The 14,199-nt window shown below is 39.2% G+C and overlaps 1 protein-coding gene across 1 annotated transcript; it reads right to left on the bottom strand.

Annotated features, from left to right (window-relative positions):
* Positions 1 to 300: 300 nt before the first annotated feature.
* gpat3 (glycerol-3-phosphate acyltransferase 3) lies at positions 301 to 14,119 on the bottom strand. The gene is made up of 13 exons (XM_030064747.1): positions 14,009 to 14,119; positions 13,648 to 13,843; positions 12,940 to 13,006; positions 10,352 to 10,646; positions 9,731 to 9,805; positions 8,573 to 8,662; positions 8,320 to 8,413; positions 8,089 to 8,204; positions 6,392 to 6,447; positions 6,192 to 6,277; positions 5,594 to 5,722; positions 3,347 to 3,426; positions 301 to 2,514 (listed from the first exon to the last, which is right to left on the bottom strand). The coding sequence occupies exons 2-13, from the start codon at positions 13,807 to 13,809 to the stop codon at positions 2,379 to 2,381; spliced, it is 1,386 nt and encodes a 461-aa protein (XP_029920607.1). The 5' UTR covers positions 13,810 to 13,843; positions 14,009 to 14,119; the 3' UTR covers positions 301 to 2,378.
* Positions 14,120 to 14,199: the final 80 nt, after the last annotated feature.

The raw sequence follows: 14,199 nt of genomic DNA, 5'->3' as shown, positions 1-14,199 counted from the left end.
TGGATATAAAGATGTGCAGACACATACATCACAGTAAATGGTGTGGTGGAGCATCGCTTGCCAAGAATCCCACCTCAACAATCGGGTTATAAAATCGGCTTTAGATCCTATTAATAATTCACAATCTTGTTAGGAGAGAACAAACATTTCTGTTCAAGCAATTTAAGTTGCGGGATTGTTATTATAGCCGGGTGCTTGAGTCGGCTGTGAGATGGTCTCAGTGTGAGAGACAGAGAGCCTGTGAAATTTAAGCCCGCTCCAGCTCGCTGTGTGTGGAAGAATAACTCAATGCTATTTCACAGTCTCTGCTTTCTTTATTAAAGCACCGTCACAGTAAACATGTCTTGCCCATACTCATCTGCACAAGCTTTTTAGTGGAGACCAAGCATTTCTTTTTCTCTCTAACAGCCACTTCTATCTCTCTCTTCTTCTTCGTCTTCTTTCCCACTGCCTTCAATTATTGAACGGGGGATAATAGATTTTTATTAGGACAGACACTGCCCTTAAAACTGCCCCAGTGATCAGGTGAATATTTCATAACATTTCCATCAGTGGTGGTGTTAATTAAAGGAAAATGGCACAGAGCAGGCATTCATTTAGCCCATGTCCAAATCTGATTGCAAATATCTGGTTTCATTAAGCTACAAGTACCATATTCAATAAGTAATCATGCTATAAGATGCTTTATGTTGCTTTTCACCTGAGTTATATTGCTGCGCTGTTTATCACACAGTGCAGTGAAACATCGGTTTGTAATGACACTGAAATAAGATGAGAAATGATTTGCCTATAACGGTGTGCAGATGGAAAAATAAAACCAAATGTTAGAATTTTTCCTGCTATTACAGACCCGCACAGGTAAAAGAGCAGCACCACAAAATGTGTCACAAAATGTGACATTTGGTTTAAAACAAACAAACAAACAAACAAAAAAAAACATCTCTACTATTTTAACATTTTAAATCCTTACCTGCGGAAATACAAATATTTTGTATTGGGTCAGGAGATACAAGGCATTATTTTCCATCCACACAGTGCAGGCTTCTGGTTATATCACGACCATCACTCAAATACATGTGCCATATGATTCAAGATATTTTCTATGTAGATCTCTTTAATCACTGTGGCCCCGGCTACACTAAACTTTTGATAACAACTGATAGGCTGATATGTCTTGGGGAATGGAATAAGTGGATAAATACAATAGCAACTGTTGTGTTAGCATACACTGCCTCCCAGTGGTAGAAATGCAGTCTCACACCAACGCAGGGCCAGAGGAACGACACCGGAGACAAAACTCTTTAACATGAAGACTTATTGGAAAAGAAACCTTGAGGTTGAGCACAGATCTTTGGACAAAAATATCACATCCAGCATATAAGATGAAAACAGTTGAAAAAGTATGAAGTAGATCCTCTCAGACGAGGACAAGTTAAAAAGGCAAGTATAAAATATTTCATCAATGCACATTACATTGAGTAGCTGGTGTCTTCACCCCTTTCTGAGGACATAACCATGGCACAGATGTTGGGGAGTGGGGGTCCCAAATAAGAGCTCTTTAAGTGCATTTTCCATTTTTATGTATGAAAATCTGCACATCTGGAACACAGCTTTGAGGACTATATAGACCATTTGAATTCCCATTTAAAGGAATAGTCTGTGATTTCTCCAAAATAGTGGCTGCCGCTGCACCTCTTTTTGTTTTGGTCAGTTGCCTACTGTTTACTGACTTTTAACGCACCTCCAAATTAGTATCATGCATTTTCCAGTAGTAGCAAATGGCTTCCAAAGCAAGTTTATGTAAATATTGTGCTTGGAACGAGAATGCTATTATTGGACCAAGCAATGCTGTGCATGAACAAATGACAGATTATCCCTTTAATGAAAAAAGTGCTATGGGCTTTCAAGTAAGTCCAAGCTTATTTGGATTAGTTTCAAAATAAAAGTGTGTGTGTTTACGCTGAAAAATGGAGGGCCTCACGAATGGGCATATATCTCCAGAACCAAACCTCCTGGTGGCTGGGAACCCACGCGTGTCCATACTGAAGATAGAAACATATTTTCTACTGCATATTGGGCTGGACAGATTGTTATTTTCTCATTATCGAGGGGGACCCCCCCCCAGAAGAATGTGTGGTTACGTCCTAGCTCCTTTCATTGAAAAAGCATCTCAAAGCAACCAGCTAAGGCTTAAAGCTGGCACATTTGAATCTTTCTCAGTATGAATCAGCATCATGTGGCCTCCCGCTTTCCAACAACATGGAACAAGTTTATCCAATTCCAGTTGTGTTGTGGAAGGTGAGGGATTTACAAACATCACAGAAAGATGTTAGGGAAAGAGAAATTGTCCAGAGTTCATCGGAGGGGACTGTCAGACATTATTGTTTCTCTGTGGCTCGACTGTGAGGTTCTGGTGAGATGTTGCCGTTTTGTCCCACAATCATGCTGCTGTACATCTTCTGCTGCTCCTCTTTCAATGCATCCTTCACCTTCGCTCTCTTCAGTCCCCCATCCCTGCCAAGAGACACACACATTTCACAACACTGCCAGGCCGGATAGTTTTTCTGAATTCCAGACAATGTAAACTTTTAATAAAATGGCCATATTTTGCTAAGAATTTTGGAACAAAGAACCATTGCCAACATTTAATCTACTTACTGACCAATTATTGCATTGTTTGCCATTAGAAAGCATAAAGAATGGGATCGTGTTGTCAGCAGAAGTTTGTAAAGCAAAGCATTGTGGTATTTTATGTCAAGTAAGAACCGAGTAGACAGCAGATGTAGTAGTAGCAGTAGTCGAATGACAAAATTAGGTTTTTCATGATCACTAGTCACCCTTTCTTTCATATTTGTAAAAGCGAGAGCCATGAATTTCCATTTATATTATTGCTCCGTTATTTCTTTTTTTTTTTCTTATTGAACACTTTATATTTCCTGTAATTTTGTTATACTTGGCCACATTTATTATTATTAATAATTGTCACTGGAACATTTGTTGTATTTTGTATTGCTCTCTTGCCTTTTTTTCCCACTATATAGCTACTTCAGTATTGATATCTATTGATCTGTTGTTCGTTTCATTATGTTTTCCCCCTCTTTTCCTAAGTAGCTACCTGCTCATTTTTTGTGGGTGTTTGTGGGAGGAGGGGTGAATTTAGATGTGAGACTGCTCGGGGGAGAATACTGATATGTCAAAAACTGCTTAAATGTCAAAAAGATGTTTAAAATTAAAAAGACTAAGTTGTGCTAGTGCATAGCCGTCTTGATTCTTACTATTAAAAACTGTGATGTTGAATTAAAACAAGTCTGAAGTGAACGTAAGTGCGGTGATCGCGCCTCCTTACCATGCCAGGTCCAGGAGCCCTCCCTGCTCAGCGATGGCAGATTTCACTCTGTTGGCAAAATGGGCCGCATCCTCCCCATCCTGCTCAAAGCAGAAATAAAACAGCAGATATTTCAGGGTGACATATTCACCTGACCAAACACTCACTTAACATTCACCTGAAATTTGTCATTCAGAGTCGTGTATAACTGCATACATGGTTATTTTAATCTCACTGTGAGAGAAAAGAAATAAACTTCTGCCAATATGTGGATGACATAGGATACTATTTTATATTATTAGAATGAAATATCTTTTCTTTATTTACTCAAGACCACAATCTCATGGTATGGAGCACAAACAAGCCAAACAATACTAACAAAATGATGGCACATGGCATGGCTAAAGTATAACAAATGTTACTTAAACAGAAAAAGGACATTTTTCTAAATGGGACTTGGGTTTACAAATAACTTTTGGCTTATCTGATTTTAAAAACAAAATTAATTTAAACATAGAAGAGCAGTTTAAACAATACTTCGGCAAATACCTGCGTCTATAATTCCTACAGTCTAACGTTCAAACAAGATATAGTGCTTGTCTCCCTGACGTTTCTCATTACAAAGGTTGTAGAGCCTCTGATTTCTATCTAGGCCTTTACATCTTCCAGTGACCAAGGGAATCTGCTGTTGTTCACCCTAAATTCACGATTAACCTCTCTGGGCTTTTGGTTTTCATACAGTCGATACTGTTTAAATTCTACCTGATATCATACTTGGGAGTTCACTTTGCCACTTTTGCATAAACTGATCTTTCAGCCTCTGTTCCACAGTTTCAGTGGACGTTGTTACACTTTTGTATGAGCCAGAGATAAGACAAACCACAGTCGTCCAGTATCTGCTTAACTTGCAAAACCCACACAGGCTAAGCAAATAATTATACATTATACAATGAGTGTAGTTTCTTTAGCTCCTATCAGCCTCCCCCAGTGGCTAATAATGCTCTTTTAAACTGCAACAGAAAGTGGGAACCTTCCCAGTTGTCATGTTATTGCAAGTTATCATTTTAACCTTTAGGATATACTTAAGAAATCTGATGTATAATTTTTCCAATATCACTATTTTTTCAAACCTTCACACCTCACATGCACACAACATAACTGATGTAACTAATTTGTCAACAAATTTAGAGAGATATCTAAATCAAATTTTCTGCATTTTCAAATAAGACCAAACATTGCACAGGAGGCTGGCTTAAGCATAAAATAAATTATTTCTACAGGATTTAGACACTTTTCATTATCCCTTTCCACACTACACTTAGTCCTGGGCTAAGACCCCTGTTATCCAGGGCCTAAGTGTGTGTTCACACTCCAGAGCAGGGTTAACACTGACTTTTTGGGGCTAGTCCAAGAGACACAGTGCCAGCTACAGACTGTGTGTATCAGGGCCTGTGGGAGCTATGTCAGGTGGATATACTGGATATAGAATGTATTCATTGGTCATGTGAAGCGCCTAAGGCTTTGTGTATAAGTGTGAATTGAATGCATAGGCCAGGGTAAATAAATGCTTGTATGAACACAACATGGGATAAGTAAGGGCTTAAGTAAGTGCAGTGATAAAAGGCTCATTGAATATGTAGCTCCTAAAATAGAAAGCCTTGTTTTACAAGGAATGGTGGATTACAGCAGAGAAAATCAGCCAAACGATTCTTATCACTAATTTGCTACAAGATTAGTTTCTGTGGATACAATACTGTACTCAGTGACCTCAAATAAAATTTAAAAAAGGTGGTTTGGTTCTCCGATGACTTGCACTCCACAGAGATGCTGACAAATCACTTGATCTAAGTCTGAGTCACATCTCGAGTGCTCGGTCACAAGTCTGAGTCACATCTCACATGGTCTGCTTAAACCACAACATGGCTCTTTCTAAGAAATCTACAACCAGCTCAATGCAATCTCTTACTTGATTACTAGAATATCAGCCCAGGTTAAATAAAATGGCAGGGTTAGCTTTAAGAAGGTGTAGATAGAAAGCACAAATGCACATGATCACTCAATACACTATATTACCCTGTAATAGGAGAATTCACGCTCAGCTTTTTAAAGCATTAGTTGTTTGTGACCAAATTCCATCACACTACATAGACAGAGAGATATCATGTGTGATAATCAATCTTTCTTTGGGGGTTAAAATTTTAAAAGGAAAAGCATTATAATCATAAGCTGCAGAAGAAATGAATTTGAATTTGGAGCGAGAGAGTCTACCTCTAAGGTCATAGGGGGGAGGTACCACACATTGACCACGATGGCCCAGCTGGTCATCATCCTGAGCAGGTAGCTGACCATGTTGTATTTGGCACTGTTCCAGAAAGCATCTCCAAAACGTGGGTCATACTGGGGCAGAAAAGAGGAAACTCAAATGAGTATGAGCAATTTCTTGAAGGGATTACGATGATTACGAATAGGGCTGAGCAAAATGGACAAAATCAAGTATCACCATATGTGGGTAAAGGCAAATAATAGAACAGCTACAACAGTCTGGTAAGTTCAGAGAATGTCATTCTTTTACTGTAATGCAGCATTTAAAACCAGGAAAAGATGACACTTATGCCATATCATGATATTATAAAATCCCAGATGATATCTTGTCTTGTATCACAGTATTGAAATAATATTGATATATTGCCCAGCCTCACTTGGCAGTCCAACTTACTGTCACTTCACTGAAGAAGTTTGCTGTTTCAGGCCAATAACATTTAGAGGATGTAGACAATTTTATTTTTGAAATGTTGACTATATTATCTTCACATAATCTACTGACTGACTTGTAAAATTAAATGTTAATTAAGTCTTTAGTCACTACCTTGATGGCAACTGGGTATATTGTCCCTCCGATTTCAAAGCTTCCCTTCTTAAACATCATGACTGACGTGTTGTTGATGCAGGTCCCTGTGTGAGAAAGAGTTACAGACAGACAGAAGTGATCCCACCGTAAAACCACCATCTTCCTCAAAAAAACAGCCACAGGCAGTGGTGTTTCTTCACAGCACAGCAGTAACTAACCTTCAGGAAAAATCAGGATGGGAAGTTTGTTCTTGGCTGCAACATGAGCTTTCAGCCTGTGGTGGGAGAAGGGAATAGTTTTTCATTAGTCATACCACTGGGATGGGAACTTCACCGGTAGCGCATGTCAAAATGATTTTGCACTCGCTATAAGGGGGGCAGAAGGTGCATGGTGGTGTGTGTCTGCATTAATCTGAAAACCACATAGGCTTTGTAGTATACATATATAGTATATCATCCCTGAAAAAAGAGAATATAATCCACCTAATGCTGTTACAGCAAGCATAAATTTGGTGCTAAAAGATTTGCAAAATATTTAAGTTGCACAGCATCTGTGTCGGTCACACAGACAAGCATCAGGGACAGGCTGTGTTAAATGTACTGCCTGCCGACTACTGAATAGCCTCTTGGGAAAATAAAATGTTCAAGACCCTTGTACTTAAATCTTTAGGTAATTTGTTTCAGCGCAAGCACCGCTAAACTCTGGATTCTTCAGTGAAGCCGTGGCTGCACCCCATTTATGCTTTTCCAATCCTCTTAGCCATCGCCTATTGGCCCTTAGGGAATACCCGATGAAACTAGATGCTGTATTTTTCCTGCCATAAAGCATCAGTTCAGCCCACGAATGCTCTACGTCAGGCTCACAAGCCCGCATTTAATATTCAAGTGATCAGCTCAGAGTAAATGATCAAATGTGGTCATCTCAGACCCAAATATTTACTACACATTACATTCACAACCCTTCTTTTTAAAAGCAAGTTTCAGCTTTACCTCTTCCAGCTTTCTTAATCTACTCTCTCACAACAAACCAATAGCCGCTGCAATGACAGTGTTGCAAGCCCTCTTTTAAGAGTTTGATGGTAAGTAGTAAGTACAATTTAGATAGTAAGTAATCTAAATTGTTTTTTCTACTGTAGATCATCTCAAACACAGAATAGAAAGAATAGACAGTACTGATCAGAACTGAAGAATTGGATTTAACTCCCATTTTCAATCATACTGATATATTTGACTTTTAATATGTGCTAAAAGTTCCTGAAATGTGGCTTTTTCAACACACTGGCACACTAAGTCATGAGACATGTATACATTTTATTAATCACTTTATCTATGACCTGCTAACTTTCACTATTGGATTTGCATAATTACAGTGATGCAAGGCTGTCAACAGCAGATGGTATCTATTTATTTACCAACATGCTTCATTACATTACAACACAATCAGTCATGTTGTAATGTTGGGAAAAAAATGCTTTTGTGTTGAAATTAGCTCTATAAGACTGCCCTGAACACCAGTGAGCCAAGGAAAGTAAGCCATACCGTTAAGTAGTTCTTTAGTGAAGCTGTTGACAAGATTTTGCTTGGAATCTCATCAGTATGATGGAAAATGACGGAAAAATAAAGTCCAGCTTGAAAGTGGCAGAAGTTATTATTTAGGTGGATGGAGGCCATATGCTGTCACTGGCCACTGAATGACATAGTAGTTGAAAGCTATTATAATAATGCACAGTGTCAGCATTTGGTGTGTGAGCAAAATCATTAGTAAAATGAATGCGAGTCATTAATTTAATGGGACTGCTGGTTAAATTCCATAAAAAGACAAGAACTGAACGCTGTCACTGGCATTCCTTGCTGAAGGCGTCCACAACCTGTGTTGTTATTCATACTGTTTCCCATTCACTGGCTGACTGTCTCACCTACTGGTAACAGCGTGGCGGTCTTTCATCTCTGATCTCTCGAACCACACATGGGGGCAAGACCTCAGCATCGACCTCTGAATGATCCCCATCAGGCCTCCATGAACTTGACCCACCTGACAATAGCATGAAGCAAAGAGTGTGACATTCTCTGCCTTTTTACAACAATAGCTACTGGCTGAAATATAAAATATCGCTGATATGTTGACCTGCCGTGTTGGTGATACTCACCATTGCATAGCATCCATCATTGGCCAAAATGACAACATCAATAGGCGTGGTGTGGTTCGCAACACATATTCCTCCTTTTTGTGGACGGTTCTCTCTAGAAAAATGAGAGGAGCCCTCATTTACATGGGTTTGCAGCACCAGCTCCTGTGTGAAGTGTATGTGTGGTGATGACTAAAGGAGTGATAAGACTGAAAAGGAAAGTGAAACAACAGCCGCACAGTAGCTACACTGGACACATCCAGTTGGAACTGACTTGTTGTGGTAATGGATGGTGGCTGAGAGTCCTCTGGCACAGATCCTGTAGCACATCAGATGGACCAACTCACTCAGCCAGTTCTTTGCACTGCAATATAGACACAATAAATATAAAAGCCATAATCAGAAATGGCACAGAAAACCCATAACCTTCTTAAACAGTGCTGCTGAATTCAGTGTGATTCTTACTTGGGTGCCAGTGCGATTTGATTCTGTAATTATGTCAAGACTGCCAGTATTGAGATTCAATTTTATGATAGTGTGTGAATTTGACTATGGAAAAAGGCTGAGTCATACCTCCAAAGAAAATGATCACATTTATTGCAGACCTTCAGATAGAGAGTGACCATCAAAACAAACAAGTAATATTAGACAGGTGCCAATAGGAACCAAGAATAGTCTGTCTTAGGGGAATCTGGTTCCACAAAGAACCTCTCAGACCATGGTTCTTTGAAGAATAATTTCTTTATATGCCTCAAAGAGCCATAAAACTTCTTAGAGGCACTGGCAGTGGTTTAGAAATAGTTCTTCATAACAGTGCTTTAAGAGAGCCATTTCTGATTCACTCTTCAGAACAAGGCTCTTTAACAAAGCATTTCTTTAGATCGTTCCTCAACGAATCCCCTAACTCAAAAAGGTTTTTTGAGGAACCAGAAATATTTTTGGTTCAAATTCCTTATGAAAATAATTCAGTTAAATAAAGAACCCTATTCTTTTTTTTCTTTTTTTTTTTTTAATGAGGAACCATCGACTAATTAAAACGGTTCTTTAGTTGTTGATCATTCTTCATGGAACCGTAGTCTTTTAAAGAACCTTTTTAGAACCATTGTTTTTGTAGGCAAGCTGATACAATCTTTACCTTCTAAATTATTAAAGCCAAAGTTCTTCCAGATTTTTAAGGTTCAGTATGAATCATGATGCTGTTACAGAGACCCAGAAAAAAATGTTTGTTTGAATAGGTCAGACAACCATCTGTTGCAGTCTAAGCACAAATTTTCCCCCCTTTTTAGATGTCTTAAAATACGACTGAAATAAGGACAGCATATTGATTTAAGGTCTGCATGGTGATATAAAAAACATCAGACAAAAAGAATCGCTATTTGTAACCGACTCGATTGACTTGATCCATTCCCAGAGTGGCAGCTTGTTGTCGTACCTGCTGTCAGGCAGAAATCCAACCAGAGTGGTTCCAATCACGAGCCATGTCAGGCCGATGATAGCTAGGGTGATCCTGCAAGTCAAAGGACAGATCACAACAACAACAAAAAATTATCTGTAATGAATTTGGGTACACTACACCAGGGGTTTTCAAACTTTTTTATGTTTGTGTTAATTTAATTGTTTAGATATCATACTTGGATACTAAGAAAATATATTCGCTAGATTAAAACAATGTATTATAACCATTTCTAGTTATTTATTATTTTGCTGAGGACAATGTGGAGGCCCCTGGGGTTTACAGACTCCACTTTGAAAATCAATGCACAAATCATTGCAAAAAATGACCAGAAAATTAGCAAAACATTAGTTAAAAAAAGACAAACTAAAAACAACACAACGCAAAACAGAATCTCTATCAGATTCTGCATTATCTGCTGTGTTTAGGATTTGTCAGCAAATCACAAACATCCCTGGATTTGCTCCCAAAAATCTGGTCACTTTACTTTATGTCCTTTGCAAAACCCAAAGAACCTAGACAGACTGTGGTAGACTCTTGCCACATTCGCTGTTTCCCTGGGGTTGGGGGAGGTAAAAGGTTGAGTTGGCTCACACTGACCTGAGAGGGAAGAGGACACAGTAGCGGACAAAGACGCCTACGCCCCAGATGATGGTGAGCCGCAGACTAATGTAATGGAAGTTCTGGTTAGTGCGGGTGAGGAGGTTCCAGGAGGCCAGCTCCTCCGAGGAAAAGCGCTGCGTCACCTGGTCATCCACGATGCTCTCAATGCCCTTCTTGTAGAAATAGAAGACATCGCACAGAGCAAACTCTCGCCCTGCTGGGGACTGGGGCCGGGAGCACCGCAGCTCCCCCATCTCCTCCTCCATGGAGCCCCCCTCTCTCTCAATGATCCCTGCACATTTATCACAAAGACACAAAGTAGTAACAAAGTACATAGAACAACCACCAATACAAACAAGCATCAGTTATTTTTTCAGCATTTATCAATATCTTGTTCTGATGAAAAACCCTATCTTTGTAAAACTTATGATGGTTTCATACTATTTACTGTGATGTACACTACTGTATGTTTTTGGGCACAGAGCAAGGGTGTAACCAAGCATTCTTTGGAGGGGTTATGTACCCCACAATACTGAGAAAATACCAATCTGTCCCCATATTATACCATAGAGAACATGTTAAAAATGTCCTCCTTTTATGAAGCCTGTCAACAGATCTGTCTCTTGTTATTCCTCATTTATTTTCAATTGATTTCTATTTGTTAAAGAAAACATACATGTGTTACAATTGTTTTCATTTGCACTTAATATAATGGAAGTGGTACCTCCAGTAGCAAGTGAACACACTGGCATGATTACTTAAGGATAAGGTAACGGCGTGTTGGTACACTGAAGAAATGGCTGCTGAAAATGTAGGTTTTCCCTCATGTTGAAATAGCTGTTTTTTGTTTTTTTTTTCTTAGTTGAATTTGTCCATCTGATTGCAATGCCCCACTTTCAGCAGTCATGACTCCAATGTTTTAACAACACTCTTACTTCATCCACAGGTAGTCATGCCAATGTGTTCAGCTCCTACTAGAGAACCCACTCTTATCATGCAATGTGCAAATAAACTCAGCTGTGCTGCTGACACAGGCTAAACTTTTAGTTGCTACAGTATGTACACTGGTATCTCTACAGTTAAAAACAGCTTTCTTTAGATGAAAAACCATAAAAATTTCTGATTCCCAACTTTTGAATAGTAGTTTATATTGTAAATTTTATGTCAAATAGAGTTAATACTTTATCTGCAGCTGTGCTCGTAAAAATGACATAACATTGTCGTAAATGTGACATGCCAGCTGTCATGAACATCAATGAATATTTATGACTGTTGTCAGTAAGAGTCCTTCAGTTAATGATGTCCCATTCCCTGCAAAGCTGACATTTGTCTTTGTCACTGATGGCCACAGGTACAACTCCGTTATGTCAGTCTTATGAACACAACTTCAAAGTGTTACCCATTTACATTTATGTCAGTCTAAAAGGAAAGGATAAACAACATATAGCCACTAAATTTAAATCTGACAATACTGCAATTTTGGCAATAGGAAACAAGGACAGTACATACCCTGCAATCTTTGCTGAGTAATTTGCAAAACCATGTTGCGAAACATCCTACATGTGACTCATTTACTAATACAACAACCCCTCTTGTTGGGTTTATAGAGAACAAAAAATAAGGCTGCATTGTAGGAGGGCTACAGCACCAGGATAAATATCTGATCTTTAACCATAACCATATTTGTTTGGCCCTAAACAATATTTTGCTGTTGAAAAGTTACAAATCAATAATTCGAAAAAGCTGTCTGATGTTCCACATGTTTATTACTCATACACAGTTAAATAGATGTTTTCTATGTAATGAGAAGCCCCAAACAACACCAGCCCCTTGTAAAGCCAAAGCTTAAAACAAGATTAAAACAATCTGCAACAGTCACACAATTTGTTTCCTGTTTAAGTGGAGGCCAGTCATGTAACACAGCCAATACCAGGAGGATCACGAGGGCGGCGACCTCTCAGAAAAGGTTTAAATCTATAGTACATTTTACACAGCGCAGCAGCTGGCAGAGCGGCTGAGGACACAGACACAGTGTTTCACAGTGTAGTGGATGTGGGCAGAGCACAAGTTAGTTATTTGGCTGAACTTATGTAATCTGCTGTTGCATCATCAGCATGAGACCTACTGTGTGTGTTTCCATATTGCTGCACAGCACCCCGACATTAGATGTGAGAACTGACCAATCCAGAGCCCCCACACTCCCAGGCAGTCACATGAGCAGGGTCAGCCCTGTCTACAAGTGAATCAAATCCCTCATACCACAGGACACAATGTACGGGGAGGGAAAACAGGGAACTACTCATAGCTCTTTCTAAGCCAACATTTCCCCTAATGTCTAATGTCTGTACGAGGTCTTCACAGGAGCTCCTAATAAAGAGACTGCTAGATTATTTAAAAAATCCTCAAGTGTTGACAAAAGTTGCCAAAATAAAATTACACAGTGACGTGTAACAACACATACCAACACAATTGTAATGAAAAGGAATCAGTTGGAGAAATTAGAGTCTGTTCCCTCTTGCACAATAAGTCAGGATCTTCATATGACAAAGCATCTACTCACTCATAGTGACGATAAACTTGCTTACCATTGGCCAGGGGGAGTGGCAGAGTGGGCTGCTCCTTGCGTCCTCTCTGGATTCGTACTGTGGCCCACTACCAAGAAATCAAATTTATTTTCAGATGACCCCTGACACAATGCCTGCTGCACATTGCCTAACTGTACGGGAATATTAACGGTGGAGTGAATAGGGTCATCACAAGTTATTGTGATAAAGTGCTGAAACTAGCATCTGGATATTCTCGAGCCTTAACCCTCTGAAAGCCATGAGCTCATGGGCTTGTATTCTGAAATGTTTTAGTTACCTCTTTAAATATTTAAATTTATTTTTTAAAAAAATGAATAAATCACTACTTTGGCCTGTTTGATAACAATAATAAAACACTAATAACAATAATAAAAATAACCTTTATGATATTAACCACACTTTTGACTTTTTCCTTGTTTTTTTTCTTGTTTTTGTGTCTGTACTTGAAAAAAAAACTTGAAAAAAAAATCATCTTCACAGGCCAAAGTAGCAGTTTTGGAAAAAAAAAAAAAAAAAAAAAAAAAAAAACTGAAATTTGATCAGTCATATAAAACATTTCAAAATAAAAGCCTACTCATGGGTTTCAGAAGGTTAAACTCCCCCCACAAAAAAACGATCAGGGTGCATGAAATAAAAGCACATTCAAACAGAGCCATTTTGCCAGTGACATCAATTTGCAAACAAGACAAGGCCGTGCATGCACATTACCTCCAGAATTTTAACCAAGATCTGGATGTAGACCCCGGTGACACCCAGGGAGAGGCCAAACATGGCAGGTAGCATGATGAGGCCCAACACCACAGAGATCCACACCTGGAACAGGACCACGGCCACATCCCAGAGGTCCTCCATCACTAACAGCTCAGACATCCACCACTCTGCAACACTGGGATCATGTTATCATCTGCAAAACACAGCAACATCACATGCAACTTTTTTTTTCCTCCCCTAAACTGTGCATATGAAATAATTAGGCAGTTATAGCCTCTGATTAGCGTGATCTTAAAATTGTAAAGTAGATAATAAATCACATTAGGATATCACAAACATATATTTTCGAGATGAATACCTGAAAAGGCTTAGATTGTCAGAGCATGTACCCTCGTCAGGAAGCAGAGCCCGTTAGGAAGAAGCGGAGTGTGTCAAAACAAAAGGCAGCGCACAGGCAGTGGGATTTAAACACGCCCCTGCCGCTCACTCGCTCACTCCAGACTGCGCAGGGAAAACGCAGTGCACAAATATGCGTCTGAATTGCGCCTT

Source organism: Myripristis murdjan, chromosome 12 (assembly GCF_902150065.1).
Source record: "Myripristis murdjan chromosome 12, fMyrMur1.1, whole genome shotgun sequence".
Taxonomy (NCBI): Eukaryota; Metazoa; Chordata; class Actinopteri; order Holocentriformes; family Holocentridae; genus Myripristis; species Myripristis murdjan.
The sequence above is the reverse complement of the archived record's forward strand: the minus strand, read 5'-3'. Positions and strand labels throughout refer to the sequence as shown.